This window comes from Malaya genurostris, chromosome 2 (assembly GCF_030247185.1).
Source record: "Malaya genurostris strain Urasoe2022 chromosome 2, Malgen_1.1, whole genome shotgun sequence".
Taxonomy (NCBI): Eukaryota; Metazoa; Arthropoda; class Insecta; order Diptera; family Culicidae; genus Malaya; species Malaya genurostris.
The window spans coordinates 296,847,178-296,865,915 of record NC_080571.1 but is presented as its reverse complement, the minus strand read 5'-3'; the positions used below and the strand labels follow the sequence as shown (position 1 = coordinate 296,865,915).

Genomic DNA, 18,738 nt, shown 5'->3' with positions numbered 1-18,738 from the left:
CGACTTTGGTTATTTTTTAAGAATCGTAGACAATTATTTTGAAGAATACGACAGTATTATATCGTATTATAGTGTATTATAGTATGATTGATATGAGAAAGGCATCATTACACCACTAGGTGGATTAAAACAGGTTTTTTTATTCTTCATACCAAAACAAAATATTAATTTGATCGAAATCAATAAATTTGCTTGAAGGCTCTTGCCGTAATTTTTCATCCCGAAAACGCTCGTCCACATATTGCAATACCGGCCAGAACAAATTTGACTTGCGATATGTTTTATTAAAATAATGTATTTAAAAATCTCTTGATTCGATTATATTCTCGTGCTCACATTATTTTTTAATTCTCATGTTTAGGGACCCGTAATATTGCAGTCCTCTCCGGGCCCGAAATTTCTCTCGGCGGCCCTGATCAGCAATGCTATAAATCGAAGCACGATCCTTTCTATTCCTATTCACAGCATTCGGTTATGTCTCAGCTATAACCCACCAACTTTTTCTTTATTACATCGAATTACCAGTAATCCAAATTCAAAGTATGTGATTATCCTCATACATACGTACCTTTTCGGTAAGTTATTTGCTAAATACTAAATACTTGATTGATTTTTCTTACTTACCTACCTTACAAACTTTCAGCGATTTTTGAAGGAAATGTGATATGTTTAAAATTGTTTACAATTAAACGGTTCGCAATTTATCAACAAGTATTATATTCTTTGTTACCTTATTTAAATAATAATAAAATACAATGTTTCTAAATATATCGTTACCTTCAATAGTAATAAAATTGGAATATCCTAGAATGCATTTAAAGTATTTGCTATGTTGCTGCATGCTCAAAGTATGTTTTTTTTTTTGCTTCTTCTGTTGTTCTTCACTTTGTGTTCTGATTTCAAATTTGGTTTTATTTAGTTCACATTATTGTAAACGACTTAGCTTATTACTTCTATTATTTCAAATGTCTACTAGGAATGATGATAAGTGAAGCGATCGTATTTCTTATATTTACTATATGCAGAATCAGCGAGACAGGAAATAAGCGTTCAAATTTATGGTAACAAATTCGCGCGTCACTCGTGGAAAAAAAAACTGTATTACCAATCAGCAATGTAGCAATAAAAAGCTTCGGTTAGTCATAAGTAAAATTTTATATTCTATCAATTGAAAACAAGGCATTTTCTTTTACGACGAGGAAACTTTTATTTCACATACAAAGAAGCTGATAGACGGGAGGGAATTGTTCGACCGCAAACTTTCGGTAGCGCTTTGCTGTTTTCCCTGGCTGTCTATTCTAGAGAAAATAGAATGTACATCTCGAATGGTGGTTACACTACAGGTAATATAAGAAGAACGGGATGTTAAAAACTTTGCCCTAGATGCAACTTGCTTCTGATGGTCGTGTTACGACATTTCACTGCTTCACAGGAAAAAGCACTTATCTCTAGTACAGTTGTGCGGTAGAGCTTTGCAGCATAACAGCATAGAAACAAAACGTGTGCATTTGATATTTGAACTGTTCATAAATGTCCCAGACCGATGACAGGACATGACACTTTCTCCGCGTCATTTGTTCTGGCTCTATGGTGGCTGCTTTTCTTTTCTCGAGTATGAAGTAACAGGTCCAAACTATTGCTTGGTTGAGTGATTTTCCATTCTTTCGAAAAGCTAGATATTCGTTTTACATTCATGTCATTCGATTGTAGAGGATGATAGTTTTGACTTCGGTTCGTGAAATTCCTGCTGCTTACGTTTTCAAGTCTATATAAAATCACGTCAATTATTGTCTAAACATTACTGAATGTTTCAAGCTTTGAATTATAATAAATATGGTAAGCATTGATATGAAATGAAAGGATCTTGTATAAGTTAGGTCCTGGAGATTACTGTGTTGAAAATTTTAAACTAGCTATTTTAATATGATTCACTAATTAAAGAAGATCATTGATATACATATATTTAACTAAATTTCATCAAGTATTGGTACACTAATATTGCTTCAAGATAATGTGATCTATTTTTTATTGGGCAAATCAACATTATCAGTAGATAAAACTTGACAAATAATAAATTCATAGATGTTGTAGAACGAATGAATTATGGAACTAAAAAGTGAAGGAACTCGAATACGCAAACCAGAAATCGGTGTACACTAATAATTTCACCACCTGGGTTTTTTTAACTTTTGCGTGAGGCCTACTACGATGAGCTTCATCCAAAAGGTTGGGTTCGCTACAAATTGAAGCCGAGCGGTGATTTAAGATGCCTGAAATATTGTAAGGCCGCACAAGGAGAAATTGCTTTTTCATTGTCCCCAGCTGGCTGGGGACTGAATGTATACTGAAAATGCATGTCTCGAATCAAAATAAAAAATAAAATGGTTCCGAATTTGAGAATTTGATCGAAACCAATAAATTTGCTTTAAGGCTCTTGCCGTAATTTTTCATCCCGACAACGCTCGTCCACATATTGCAGCACCGGCCAGAAGCTATTTACATTTCTAGGCCTGATTGTGAAAAAGTTTGAAAAAATTTGAATTTCGGCTATTCTGAAAATTACAACAAACATTCAGACAAGTAATTCTGCTCCATTGAATTGTTCTACAGTTTTTTTTTCAGAAATAATATTATTTGAGGGTTGCATAAATAATGCAAACTTTGCGTCTGCTTAGCTGTTTAAATTGAACTGCTATTTCGCGCCTAGCAGTTTGAACTGCTTTAAGCACTGACGAGCCGAAGGCGAAACGCAAAGGAATGGAATGAAATAAAAATTAATTCAGGATTAATCTCTTCGACCTTGTACAAGAAAATTTATCTTTTGTTTACTTGATTATAGTGTTTGCTTTAAAGTTGCATCACAACAATAAATAATAAATCTTTGTTTTGTATAAAAATAATAAACATTCATAAAATAACATAATTGTAAATAGCTTCTTTTCTCTATCGTCTCTCTCGGATTTACATTTTTTATTTAAATATGTCACAAAAATATTTTATTTTTCTGTATGTAGTGCATTCCTTCAACTTTTAAAAATAATAAGTTAAGTTCTGATTTGGTAACAATTTCTGAATAAATATCGATTTTTAAAAGGGTGTTGCATCTCACTCGAATTTATCCTACGGAAAAGGTAGGAAATGTGACGACAAAGTACTATGCAGAGAATTTCTGTATATTCCATCATATCCAGTTCCAGATTCATATTATCTGGTTGCGGTCAATGAATGAAGGTCAATAAGGCAATTATGGCGAAACTTTCACATAAAAAAATAACAGATTTGGCAAGCATAATGAAACTTTAATAGGAAAAAACGATCCGTTTACTTTACAAGAGCTGGTTCTGAAAAGTTAAGTTATTGAGGAAACATTTCATCGATTCCAATAGATTTGTTTGAACCGGGCAGTGTCGGCTGTAATACGAGGCCAGTCCAGTCTGCGTAATTTTTCATCACGTCAACGCTTAGCCACATATTTCGTCCCCGGTCAAAAATGTTTTGAGTAGTTGGTGATGATTAGCTTCGGACGCGGTGCTATGCAATAAATTATCTGCTAGACGAGCTAATTGAATATGGGACATAAGCCTTGTATTAAAAGAAGTATCACAATTCCGCACAATATCTTTACTGAATAATAAACTCACTCGCTTAGAGTTACAGAAAACGGTAATTATTTTGGTTCAAATGAATGCCTACAATAAACGAATTGAATCAACAAACTATCGTAACTCTTTACCTTAGTTATTGTAAATAACATATAGAAATAGATCACATTACCGAATACACGAGGAACTCAAACTAGGGCAATATTGCTATGAATTGTCAACAAATCTTCCAGATAGGACGCGAGGTAAAATCTTTTTTATATGTAATGTACTGAGATGGATCAAGATTATGTCATGCATCCGTTCAATGGTTCTGTTTTCATTTATATTTTGTTTGATGAAACAATCTGAATGTATTAAGATGGTTCACCAAGTGCGAAAAGGACTCGAATGCTGTCGCTTAACCGTTAACCGTTAACACGTTTTCATTAAATGTCTAGCACCAACTTTTATCGTGTATCGCAAAAAAAAATTCAATCCACTTCCCTTACGTTTTTTATCTTCTGTTAAGTGTTAGCAAACATTTCTTGGTAGTCATCGATACCGGCTTCTGGATTCGTATCTATCGCCTTACGGTCTTACAGTCCGGTCTCATGAACCGTGAGTCAATTTGAACCATCTGCTACCAATGTCTTAACTAAAGATATTACAATCGCAAATTGAGATCGGAACTCAGAAGTTTGCCAATCAATCTCATCTTTCCCAACTGTCCACCAAAGACAGTTGACGGGCTAGCATAAAAGTGTCAATTTCCTTTCTCTTTTTTTTATTGTTGTCTCGTTTGATCAACTTGATTGCCAACTCTCGACCTCTGCTCTATGTAGATGGAAAAGCAAACTTTTCTAGCTTTCTTGGAATGATGTTTACTTTTACCGTGTGATTTCGTTTCAAGACAGTTTCTTACATTAACCTTTTTCCATACTATAGAATTGTTTATTTTTTCATTTGCAATTTTCTGATGTATACCACCTGGCAAGAACGATGAGACCGTTGAAAAGGTCAAACGGAAAGGAAATTCTTTCGTTTTGCTTCTTTCTAACTCACGTGACACGTACTTCATGCAATTGTTTCAAATTACAAATTCGCCAACGGAAGCGGTGTTCAGGAGTTTTTCCGACATATGCGTTGAATTGTTAATGTGTGAGTGTGATTTTAGCCTGTCAACTAACCAACAGAAACATGTCTACTTCTCGACGTGACACATTCGTCACGCGGCAGGTGTTGATTTAATTTAGATTCTGTTTTTCTCGTTTGTGGATGTTTAATCTGATATTTTATTTACGTGCTGTGGTCTGACTTCGGTCGTACGGGAAGAATGTGTTGTTGGAATATTGTTCCGTGTGTGGGGTTTTCTCTTGCCGGAAAAAGGATTCCTTAGTGGTTTGGTGAGGGGATGAATATGAGTTCGGTTTGCGATAGAGGGAAAAACGAATGAAACTAATGAAACACTTATGGGAAGATACTGTATCCTTCATCGTTTTCGCGAATGTTTTCGGTAATTGGGGAATGATTACTACAATTTATCGGAAAATTCTATTACTTTGATTTGATTACAGACGATGTTTGATTCTCAATTCAGATTTGAAAAAAATGCTGATCCTAAAAACGCAGCTAAACTACGCGAAAGGCAATCGTCTCACCCTGTCTCATATCTGCTTCTGGAAATTATTATTGACAGAAAATTTATTGCTTTTTATAAACAAAAAATCATGTCGTTTTCTACTAGAAATCATTTGAACTGACCGAATCTTTGGTAATAACTACTACTTAACTGAACTCAAGATAATGAATAATTTTGAAAGACTGATGTTACAATGGATTCCGTCGATAAAACTTGACCTGGTTAAAAATTAGTGACTGCGGATAAGAAGGTTCTTTCGGTTGGTGCTGAAAAAATAGTGAAAATCTTCATAATCATTACACTGTAATCGAAAAAGAAAGTGAACAAAGAGAAACTATCACCCGCTGTCGCGGCCTTTTGAAAAAGTCGCACAGAACTAACTTTTTCTTTCGGTGAAAACCAATGTGAAAAAGAAAATTAGAATGAATTTATGAAGATCGAATAGAAATTAAATAAATTCAATGTGCATTTTTCGAATGACTCGGTCCTTGGTGTTACATTTTTTCGGTAAAATAGCAATTTCTCACGCACACAACACCTAAGCACTTGGTCAGGAGTGTTCTAGATCTAAGTGCATAATTTATATCAGTTTTAAAATTAAAATCTGGAATTGTAACAAAGAAAAAACACTGGCAGCCCCAACAGCGATTTACTCGTGTTTCAAAAACTACAAAACAATAAAACGGCAGCATATACCAGTTTGCAATTTGATAGTAGAACTGTTTGAATAAATAAAACTAAAACGGTTTGCTGAACATACGTTTGTTCCAGTTTCAGTTCTATTACAGATCTCGCATATAAAACATCTAGCTGCTGCATTAGCTCTAATCGTTTTTATTTGGATCGAATTGTTTGTGATTGACGGTTTATTTCGGCCCCCTGTCACGACGCAATCTTGATGAGATCAAAATCGGAACGGGCGGAGGACAGTACCGTAAAGTGGTAGGTTTTTTGCTATTTTCCCGTTTCAAATTAAATTTTCTTGGAAACGGTGCAGAATATAGAAAAACCCACCTGACAATGTCTTCGAAATATAGTTAAGAATATTCTGTGAAATTTTCATAATGATTCATTGAGTTTAGCGGTCGTGTTGTATTTTTTTCTGACTGAAGAACTGCTGAAAATTGGAACGCTCGGAAATCCATACCTCCACTTGTTCATCGAATATCTCGGCTTTGAAGGCTTGCATCATAAATCTACCGTGACAAAGTCTAGATAATTTAGTTTAGATGCGATTAGTACATAAAAACATATATGTTATCGCGATAAAAATAAAATCTTGTATTTTTCTTTGAAACAAAGTCAGTTTCAATGCATCCGCCATTTTTTCGCTTTGGTTTTCTGATAGCATTCTGAAAAAGGAGAGAGAAATAAAATGTGTTCGAGAAGGCTGCCAAACACACAAACATTCAATCTTTATGAAAGTTGAATATTTTTTCATTGTTCATTGGAATCCATGTAATGTCCAACCCATACGATAGATTAATGTGATAAAACTTCTCATCAAAATAATAAAATGTTTGCTGATAACCCGGTACAGTTTGCTCATATACGAGAGAGTACAAGAGAAATACGATGCGCAAAGGGAATTGAGCGAGCCACGTGGTCGATTTGAAACTCAACACGTGGCCCTGTGTCCTCAAAATCAGCTGATTGAAATGTAAACAAACAATAAGTAATGCAATTGCTTTGCGGCTTACCTCGTTTATTGCACGAAAATTAGTGAATTTTGAGTCGACTCTCTCACAATAACTTGTCGGTTTACCTAAAATACAACAGACAGTGTTTTGGGACATCAAATGCAGGTAATTTTCACAATTTTAAAATCGCGATGAGTATCAAAACATCGCAGAGTTTGGGGCTCGAAACGCGAGGGGCTCAACATAATCGGTGTACTTTCAAATGGCTGGTGCTCACATACCGGTGTCAGATGGCTGGTTTATTTAGATCCATTTCAACTTCACGACTGTGCTCGAACGCAGTTAAGGGCTGAGGCCAGTAGGTCGCGTAAAACCGCGTGGCTCGCTGTGCGTATTACATTTCTCTCCATGCTCTCTCGCAAATGTGCAAAATGACTCTCGATGTGACCGGGTGGCCAAGAAAGTTTAGATATTTTCGGTTACAAGTTTGACTACATCACATAAAATCCAATAAAGCTACCGCTCATTTGGCACCCTTGCTGAGCCGATTTTATTTCTCTCTCATGTTTCGTTACGTTACCAGGGAACTAAAATGGCGCCGACATAGAAATCGTCTTACCTCCACAAAAATAACTTACACTTCATTTTTATCGCGACAACATTTGTGTTTTTATGCACTAATCGCATCTAAATTAAATTATATAGACATTGTCAGGATATATTTTTGAACCATGCTTTTGAAGACGAGATATTCAATGAACAAGTTGAAAGTTGCCGTTTTCAGCTATGCAATTCTTCCTTCAGAAAAAAGACTCCCGACCGCAAAGTCAAACAATCATTCTGTAATTTTTACAGAATAATCTAAACTAATTTTCTAAGAGATTGTCTGTTGGGTTTTTTTATATTCGTCACCGTTTCTGAGAAAATCAGATTTGAAGCATGAAAATAGCCCTTTAAAACGCCCTAAAACACACTGGCCTCAGCCCTTAAGGTGGTGGTAGGGTCTAAACGATGAAAAAAATTATCATTTTTGCGAATTTTTTTCAGAATTATAGTTCAACCAAATAAATTCAAATGTTTTGCATGATAAAAAGCATCATTCGAACAACATTTTGTAATTTTTTTGTAAAAAATTATGGAGAAATAGGTCGGTGAAGAGGTATTTTTGAGAACGCTTCTTAAAAATCATGATTTGCGGTGTCCACTGTATTTCAGCGCAGACTAATCAGAAGTGAATAAATGACCGCAGCATAGTTAGAGTAGAAGTTTTTCTAGACCCCAGCGTTTCCGTTTGATTTTTTAATTTTTTTAAATTTTTGGTAATGTTCAAAGTGAAAACTACGATTTTTCACGAAAAAAATCCACCATTTTGTAGCTGTAAAATCTCCTCAAAGTAATAAACAAAGAAAAAGAAAACGTTGGGGTCTGGTTTTTTATATGTAGAAAGTGTGGGCAAAATTTGAAAAAAAAAATTAGTGCAGTAATTTTTGAATGACGATGGACTTTAAAAACCTGCTTTCGAGGGAAACGCGTTTAAAGGTTTTTGCCTATAAAATCAATGGAAATAATTTATTACTCAAGAGAGCCCGTAGGGTCTAACATTTACAAAAAATCATATTTTTTCTTTTATAATTTTTTATAACGAAAAATTTCAAGAATGTTTTGTCAAATTTTGAAGTCAATCGAAGTAGAAATCTTGGGCTTGTGCGCCGAGCTCTTGCTTCTTCGTAGAATGAAAACTAAAGGTCAATAACTTACAGAGTTTCGTTCCAATAGGCTTGAAAATTTCACAGAAAATTCTTCAAATGTTTTACTGTAAGAAAATATAAAGAAAATAATAAATGTTTTTTCAAAAGTGTTAAACCCTACCCGCCCCTTAAGGAACGGTCGCTTATACTAGAGTGCCTATAGCCAGAGTGACGACAGCTGTTCGTTTGGAATGACAGCTTTGATCTGAATTGCTGCCAGCATTACGGATGAGATGTCGTCACTCTGGTTATAGGCACTCTAGCTTATACATGTTTCAAACCTCAAAAATTAATTTCCATTTTTCGTTTTTTACGTGCACATTACATTGCGAACATCTGTTTTATTCTTTCCAAGATGAAAAAAAGTGAATCTTGCATGCCCCAGTGGACTAATACAAATTTGCTTTTCAATGCGAGTAGAATCATTTAATTCTTCATCCTGGCGAAAAGTGAAAAAAGGACAAGATCCTAGTGAAAAATGTGAACGTAAGTTGATTTTCTTTTTTCATTGTTGAATGTTGAATAAAAGTAGTATGCATCTACGAAAATTGTTTGTGGTTATTTTTTTTAAGCATTTTTTAACTGTTTATTTTACCCCGGCTTTTACCTAATTATGGTCGTTCATCGGGGTGAGTATCGGAGTTCCTGTAGAAGAATTCTGCACTCAATGTTTCTTTTTTTTTTAAGACGCCCTTGTTTGTCGGTTATGGCAGTGTTCTGAAAGTAGAATGTTTTGGGAACTCTACTCTTTCAGTGATTAGTAACGATTTGTTAAAATTCATTTGGATTCTAAAAGATGGAGAGTTGGAACCTAAGTTTGAACACCACCACCGTGTGCAGTGTTCTTTAACGATTTCATAAGTGGAAAAATATTGTTCGGAAGGATCGCAGCAACCCAAATTGTCTCCCAAACGGACTGAGTATCGAGCCGACTACTCGTTTTTGCAGAGCTCGTTCAATTCGATTGACAGTGTCGTAATAGATGACATGAATTTATTGATGTGGTACTTTAAAAGTCAACACATTGTGTTTGTTCTCATCACGAAATATCCGTATGGTTTTGAGTTCTTCCTAAGTTTCAACGTTTTGCCACAAGGGTATAAGAATATATATTCATAAAGCAGAATTTTCGATGAACATCTTTTATGCAGCTAAATTTTAATTCCGAGTTAAAAAAAAAATCAACACAATACCATTAAAATCAGGGATTACAAAGAAAACGAACTGATAGTTCAGTTCGTTTTAGATATGGCGGCAAAATTTATTCGTGATTAAATGTTCGATTTGGAATTCATCCATGGATTGACTTTTTAAACGCGCTTTCATGTGATAGACAGACGTCAGTTAGCTGGAGGTTCAGTCTCACGAAAGGTTGAAATTAAGGTATCTTGAAATTTAGCACCCCATTATATTCGTTCATTAGTTTTGTCTCGTTTTGACCTATACCGAGTTCGGTTTAGCACCGCAATTCCAGAAATATTGGATCTTGGGTTGATCACTTCTGCGCGACGTGATACGAAAACTAATGCACATTATTCCGAATCACAAATTGGGAACTATAGCTGAAGGTTGAATCTACACAACGGTAGCGATAACATGGGTAAATCCTAGCTGTAATGGATGATTTTTTTCAATTTCCAAAAAGTGTCCGACTTAGCCCCGGTCTCCTCTATATTGTGCAAACTCTTTTTTTAGATATTCAAGTCAATTATAAAATAGATAATTCCCAATAAACGACTTTATAACCAAACATTCTTCAAGTAATAATATACATACTTCCATACGTATGGAAATTAATAAATATGTTCTGAATCCCCCTCCCTTCCGAACAAATTTTCAGGGCACGCCTCTGGTGGTTGGCGGCGAATTCGGGAACGATTGCTGCACTGGAGTTAGCACTGATTCGGATTTAATACTGAATTCCACATGGAATACTGAATGAAAATTTTTCGCTCACCCGGACTTGATTCGGAGTTCATTCCGAATTGGTAATGTGGGCAAATTGTTGGACTTTTTACCTTCGCCTTTTAAAAATAACTGCGTCTAATCAAAAATATTGCAAATATTCCAATTTTACTAGTAATAGACTGATAAGTAGGCTCGAAACTTCTAGTAGAATGAGCTCATTATAACATTAAACATACAGCCACACTTAAAATAATTTGTACGCTAGCATCATGTGCAAAGCTTCTAATCTATCACTGCTTGTAGAACACATGAAATTCATGAAAATATATACTTATCTCATAAACCAGGTGGAACGATCTTTTTTTTGCTCGCCAAATCAGTTTCCTCACTGAATTGATGTTTGATTTTTCGAGATAGATATCGTACAGGTAGTTTTTCCCGCCAAATACAGATTTTTGAAAAAAAAAAAAACAGTTGGCAGCTCTGCGGTGCAAAAGTTAGTACAAAAGTAATCTAGAATTTGATAAAATTTACTAGAAAATACGAGCACATCATCATTTTGTTAATCTTGTTAACCCATTACTGGTTAAAAAGTATCCCAATAATTTATCTAGTTTCTGCGTTTGAGCATTTTTATATGATTCTGGGTGGATTCTACTAAGAATCTAACAAAAGTGCACGAAATCAGAATCCAGGTAATATATTCAGATACTTTTTAACCAAATATGGGTAGAAGAGATTAACAAGAATGTTATTTGCTATTATTTTTCTGTAAACTTCACCATATTTTTGATAATTTTTCTACTGACTAAATAAACACAGAAGTATTTATTTCCAGGTGCATCTAGTTTACCGTTTACTGTGTGCGTTCGCCTGGAAATCTAAAACTGCCACACTGGTGTCAAAAGTTCAAATCAAACCACACTGGTGTGAATTTATGAAACAAGAAAATATCATTCTATTACGTGTGGAAAATTTTCATAAACAGTTTTATGATTTTCTCAACTGTTCTCTGGGCGTTGTATAATTTTTCGTTTTAAATATTCCTTCAATAATTGACCCTATGCGGCTCGACTAAATTTACTGGGTATCTTTGGAACACTCAAACTAGTACTAATCACACTAACACATTTACACGTGGATTAGGCAATAGTGTGATGGGTTTGTCGATGCCTTTCACGAAGCCAATCTGGGCTCGATCCCCAACCCCGCACATAGGGTCAAAAAGTTTTGTTGGCGAATGATCTTAAGATTAAAACCTCACTAATTTAAAGCAAAAAAGAACCGGGTGCATTTTTGGTACTTTTTCAATTGAGCACAAATGAAAAATGGGCTAATACGACTGCGCCGCATCGCTTTTATCAGTGTGCTGTCCGACCTTACTGCCGATCGTTCGGACATAACTGAGCCGAAGAACCTTAGCTTTGGATAACTTTGAGCAAACTTGGCTTGGCTTCGGTTATGAGATTGCGCCATATCGTTTTTTATTTAACCGTGGTGCTCTATCCAAAGACTCTTTTAAAGATGATCCTTGGGATCAGACGAGCATCGTTAAGATTTTTCCCTTGATAAATACCAAAGCTAGCAGCCAACACGTCTGATAGTATAAAACAACCGTTCTTATGAGACTGCTAGAGCAAAACACTCCACAATATTAGAGTATGTTTTTTTTTGTTTTAATTATAGAGGTTTTAACCATAATGTCATTCGCTTCTTCGAGCCAGGAACACTTTCTGACTCTATGTACGGGGTTGGGAATCGAACCCAGGTGGGCTGCGTGAAAGGCATTGACTAACCCATCACGCTATACCCGTCCCCTAGAGTATGTTCATCAGCTCAAGATTTTATATGATAAAACTGAACCTAAAATAAAATAACCGATAGCAAGGCGTTTTAGAGTTGTACTGTCAAATTTACGACTGGTATACGCTACGCTTCTATTTTTCTATAATTGAAATACGAGTAAAACGTGTTTAATAATAAAGTTTAATATTCAGATTTGAATTTTCAAATTTTTTTTTTTTCAAATTTATTTGTCTTCGATTAGAGTAAAAACTATCGCACAGACTTATTATTATCTATCTAGTCTAAAAACATTAACTTAACAATATTTTCGATTTAAATGTGTCTTTGTTCATAGTAAAATCAAACAGATGATAAACTCTATTGAATTGATTACAGCAAACATCCATTGGATTATTTTGTCCATACTGTGTGCGATGAGCTGATCGTCGTATGAAGTCCATTCTTCGCAAAGATCTTCCCGGAACATTGATATGAATCCTTGCCAGAAGTGTGGGGCAGTCGATGTTATTATTAAGCAAATCAAAAACGAAAAGTCGTTGATGAAATATCCGCCGGTTTTGCAGCGTGGGTAAGTTGATGAGAACACAGCGATCTTCGTAACGTGGTAGCTGAAGCCGATTAAGCCAAGGAAGTCTTCGAAGCGCGAATCGGACAAAACATTTCTGCACTCGTTCGATCCGGTCGATGTGAACGTTGTGGTATGGAGCCCAGATTACAACTCCGTATTCTAGAATACTGCGCACTAGAGCAATGTAAACAGCCTTGAGACAATAAACGTCGTTAAAGTCTTTAGTGTTGCGTTTGATAAGTCCCAGGACGGCAAAAGCTTTAGCAATAACCATCGAAAGCTGTTCGGTGAAGCGTAACTTACGGTCGAGAACTACGCCTAAATCTTTTACCGAAGAAACTCTTTTGACTGGATTTCGCCATCATTGAGTATTCAAATAAAATTGGAGACTGAACTCGTGAAAATGTTATGGTATTACATTTATTAACATTAACACTCATGCCGTTTCTATTACACCAATCTATGACACATTCAATGTCCATTTGTAGCGCACAACAATCTACAAGGCTTGTGATGATTCGGTAAATTTTTAAATCATCGGCATACATTACTTTAAACGACGACAGTTCATTGCAAAGATCATTCACAAACAGCACAAACAGAAGTGGTCCGAGATGACTCCCTTGTGGAACACCTGATGTAATATCGAAAGGATCAGAATGTACAGTTCCGACTCGAACTGAAGCACTACGATCTGTAAGATACGAAAGAATCCAGTTTGTTATCCAGTCAGGGAATCCATTTCGTCTCAATTTTTCAACAGCGAGTACATGAGGAACACAATCGAAAGCTTTAGAAAAATCAAAATACACCGCATCAACTTGTTGTCGTTTTTCAAGCTTGTCAATCAGAGTACGAACTCGATCGAGCTGCAGAATGCAAAATTTCGTATCCGATCGGAATAATCCGATCGAATTACAGAATAGAGGTGATAAATTTTGCGTCTAGAACTAGAACAGCCTTTAGAATGCTCTTACATTGTCTTTGAATGCAATAAATGATGAAACATAAGTAATACCATAAACAAATGTCAGGGTAAGTGTTGATGAATGTAGATGATTGTTTTAAAAAGCTGAGGTGTAGAAATTCGACTATCTGTACCTGAGGAAAGTGAAGTGAAATTTTAGTCAATAATAGACTAAATGACACTAAATGTCTTTTTTCTTATTTTTTTTTTCTTTGAAGCTCTAAAAAAAATCACTATTTTGGGCTGAATTAGCTTCAAACCACTATTCTAAAAGTGTGCAGAAATGGTATCGGGCTAACTAATTCAGTACAAGTTGTCCCTAAGGACAAGAGTCCACCGAATCGCTCTGAGGATCGCAAATGAACTGTGAGTAAAATATTACATGAGCAGCTTGGAAATCATCAGCACCAACGGGGTGGCTTGAATAGTGACAGAATACAATTTTATGTCGTAGAGTTCAGAAGAAACACAAAAATTCTTTACATATAATAACCGACGCACCTTAACGAAAAGCGATATAATTTAATTGTGACTGGGTGAGATCGATTGCCAAATCCGTATAAAATTCCTCAAATCGTGAAAAATTTCTTTAAAAATAATTTTACAGTTTTTAGCATTCCGATAATTAAAAATTTTGGATTTTAACATTAGATCAATGACATGATATGACATCATGAATTTTCTGGGCAAAACTAGTCTCGGAAATGAAGAGTTCTTGGTTTCGCTGCTGCATCAAATTCGCATGAAAACTATTATCGAAGGAACAGTTTAGTTGTAAATATTGGTCTGCTGTGATTACACATTACTTTCGTTTTATCCTGTATGAATTTTTACTGTAAAAATAGCTCGGGATATGCTTGTTTTGTTGCTTCTTCTATTGTTGTAACCGTTCAGCTATCTTAATTTTATACCCATCGGTCCATCGGAAAACAGTTCGGACTTAGGATTTCTCCGACTCGGGCTTGTCATCAGGGATCGGTAGACTTGCAATACATTCGCTGGCCTAACGTTTGCTTACAATATTAATCTCGTAAATTTGTATTGATTCAGAACGATTCGAATGCGATGTAGTAACGGAGATAACAAACGTTCCCGAAAAAGTTACAACAAAAGCTAACCGTAAAATGTTCAGCTTATAGATTACTACCATAGAGCATAAAATTCAGGCGAGGAAAGGGGAGGTAATAACCATAAGGAATAGAAAAAATCACGACGACGACGACGACGACGATTTCATATCTTACAGACAAATGTACAAGTTTTAGTGTATCATTTCAATGTTATACTTCTCAACGCTATACAACAAATGGGGATCATGTGTTTTACTTGCAAATTGGTTTATCCTACTCTAGTCAGTATAAAAAATTTGGCGTTATTCAGTTTATTCATGGTTTTATATCCTTCTTTGTTGTCACAATTATTATCGTAAGACTTACCTTGTCCTTCCGTGTCTCGTCTCGTCGGGTACTCGGTAACAAACGGGACTGTGCTGAGTCAGTTCAAGCTCGCTTTACTTTTATTTCTAAAGCATTCAGTAACACTGAAATTATTTTCCTGTTCGGAATGATGGGCTGTGAAAGTATCTGTTGGTTTTGGCTTAGGTCAAATTTGTCATACCAATTTGTAAATTATTGCTCTGATGGCGAGGTGATTTCCAAAATTTGCTAGGTAAACGAAAAGCAGCTTCATACTTTTTGATTGATTAAAAATTTTGAAAAAAAAAACTACACTCTCGATACAACCTCATTGTGAAATCGCCGTCAGTTTGCTTCCATCCGACGGTCCAGGAACAAAGTTCGCCCTAGAACGAACAAATCTCTTCCCTCCTAATGGACCGTCAACGTATCCATCGGTTCGGTACTGAAGCCAAGTTCCGCTCCGACGTCAATCGTCACAACCCGATCGTCGTCGCTGTTCTCCGAAATGGGAAACTGCAGCTGATCCGAATCGCCATAGTTCGGCATAATGATGCAAACGAACGGTCGGCCGGTGTTGTTGTCTCGGGGGTGCATCGTCACCGGCAGAAACCGATCGATGGAACCTTCGACAAACGTGGACAGTCGCTGGAAGACTTCGGGATAATGCTTGCGCAGTACAACGCCTCGCTGGCGCAGAATGTTCTGGATGTTGAGCGAAACCTGCTCGCGACTCTTCAGCGTAGTTTTCGTCATGATGCTGAAGGTGAGAATCAGCACATCGGTAGCGGATTCCTTCTTCGGGAACTGCTTATCGATGGGCGAGTTGTCGATTTCGAAGATGACGGATTTGCACAACTTCAGCTTGGCGCACCGCGACACCAGCTGGCGTTCCCATTTTACCGGGGCCGTAGCATTACCCGGAGCTTCCGATACGACACAGATTGCCACATAGATTAACATTTTCGAGTCCGGTTTGTACTCGGTGCTCAACTTGAGCAGTTCCGAGTACAGCTCCGGACCCATCTCTGACGGGAGCAAATCCGGCCAGCGTACGTATATCACCTCACCCAAACACTGGAAACCCTGTTTGATGAATGAGTCCGCATTCTCCGGACTACGAAACAGTATTCTAACAACACCTCGTCCCTGCGACAAGTAGCCACGCCTCGCTAGCACACTGAGGTGCCGCAGGGTGTCCGCATCGTCCTTGCAGGTGGACAACACCAGTCTACAGAGAGCGGAGATTCGTGAGTGCAGGCAAGCCTTCCGATGTTTCTCCCAGTGAGCCCTCCGGCATTCCCGCGAGCAGTACAGATGCGAGCAGTTGTGGCAGCTTTTGTAGGACTTTTTCGCCTCGGCAATCGTCGCAGTGGCATCACATTTCGGATAGCGACACTTGAGTGCTTCGCCGTGGCTTTTCTGTGTGGTGTCGCAGGAATCCAGCGACACCCGGCGGCTGTGGGTGTCTTTACTGCTCGGCCCACTGCTGATCGCACCGGAACCACCGGAACTGTTGTCATTTCGTTTCCTACCGGCGTCTCCCTCGCTGCGCCTTCTACTTTGAACCGGTTCGATCTGGAGGGTGTGGGTACTGGAAACTGTTGGCGTTAGACAGGAATTAGCTAAGTCCACTGAGGGCACAGGTTACACAGATATTAACAAATTGCGCAGGCGGGACAGAGAGAGAGGAAGGTTTAAGGATTTTCGGCATTATAATAATTTGTTACGTTGGGTGTCGAGATGATTGAGTGGAAGATAGGACAGTACACAAGGATGTCAAGAAGAAGAGAAGAGAAAAAAGAGACAAAAAACAAATGTGACGGTACATTGATTGATTTAGAAACAGTAAGCTACAGCAAACCCGAATCTAGTGGACAGCTATAGATTTTTTTAAGGATGGTGGCTCGATAATATTTTGGAACCGTTTAAACGAGAGTTTCCACTACCGTAATATGTTGCTTACCTCTTTATTTTACTGAACTAACAATCAATTTTGTATTCAATTTTCGTAATTTCGTTTATGTCAGTTGCCTTCCGAAAAAAAATTGTAATTGAAATTGAAATCACTGCAGATGTCTAAAATAAGCGGTATACATGTTTTGTAGTCTTTTGAAAATAAATATTTTTTGCAGACATTCGTCAATATTTACAGATTTTTAGAATTGCGCGCGGTCTTTTTTTTTGAACTTTTTTCGAATTCTAAATCTTAACAAGTGTCGTCCATGAACCTCGTTAGATGTATAGACGTATGCTTGATAAAGTAAAGGACACCCCAGAACTACACTCTTAAAAAACGAAATTTACGTTTGCCGTAATTTTTTCGATGATGACACAATGTTATATTTACTAACATGAAAAAATAAATTTTGAATCTGTATCGATGTAAGCTACAGCTAAATTATCTGTGAAGTTACTGATATGACTTATCTTTACATGCTTTGAATTGTGAATGTAAGTGAATCGGACGCTCCTTTTGTGTACATCGACACAAATGAACTGCTGGTGAACCAAATTCATCTTTGACAGTTTGCAATGGTTTGTTTTCACTGGAATGGAATGATACGGAACTTAGGAGATATCCCGTTACTCCGTACATGTTCAGACAGCGCATGGCCAGTGTGCATCTTAGATTTTTTTTTCACGGTTAGGAACACTTTAAACACCTTATGAACCTTATGGCCATCGTCAAAAAGTATCATTTTTCCCAATTTGAACTGCTCTGCACTGATGATTTAAAGACGAAACGTAAAAATAATGAAAACGGTTATGTGCCCTAGCACAAAATTTGGCTAACCCCTAAATCACAATTTTTCGTTAAATCCGATTAATTTGACCACACACTTCGCACTTCTTACACTCCTTCTAAAATATCCTTAGAATCATCTCTTACGTGAAAGTAGTACACCCAAACCTCCGTTTACGTAAACTTTTTTTACGTTACCTCTTTTTAAGTAACTCTTTTTACGGCAAAAATCCCAAATAACGTAAACTTTTTTTACGTTGAAAATTCCAAATAAATAACGAACCTGCTTCGTAAAAAGAGGTTTTTGCATACAACGAAAATCGTTTCCGGCTCATTTATATTCCATTGAAATTACTACAATATGGGTATTTTCGGAACGGGTTTGATGAGTAGATGTCGGAAAACGATGTTTGAGGTGGTTCTGAATTCCAAGATGGCGACTTCCGGTTTTTTGATATTCTTTGAAAACCCTTACAATATGGGTATTTTCGGAGCTGGTTTAGTGCATATTGCGTAGAAAATAATGTTTGAATATTACTGGATTGCTGACCGTATCCTATATAGTATTAGTATTTTCGAAATGGGAAGAGTCGCTTACAACAAACTATGTTGTGCCTCTAAAAATCACGTGATAGATGTTCCACTTTGTGCAACTTCATGAAAACGGAAGTGTCAATAGTAACTTGATGAATAAAAAATTTGTTGTAATCTATAATA

General features: G+C 36.7%; 1 protein-coding gene across 6 annotated transcripts in view; it reads right to left on the bottom strand.

Annotated features, from left to right (window-relative positions):
• Positions 1-823: 823 nt before the first annotated feature.
• LOC131430659 (uncharacterized) overlaps positions 824-18,738 on the bottom strand; it is a 367,753-nt gene continuing 349,838 nt past the window's right edge. For 2 of the 6 annotated variants that reach the window (XM_058595798.1, XM_058595800.1), the window contains one exon: positions 824-16,909. In XM_058595798.1, coding sequence (XP_058451781.1) covers positions 15,687-16,909 — 1,223 coding nt within the window. In that variant the 3' untranslated portion in view covers positions 824-15,686. The remainder of the gene's footprint in view (positions 16,910-18,738) is intronic. The other 4 variants (XM_058595799.1, XM_058595801.1, XM_058595802.1 and 1 more) reach the window with 3 other exon arrangements.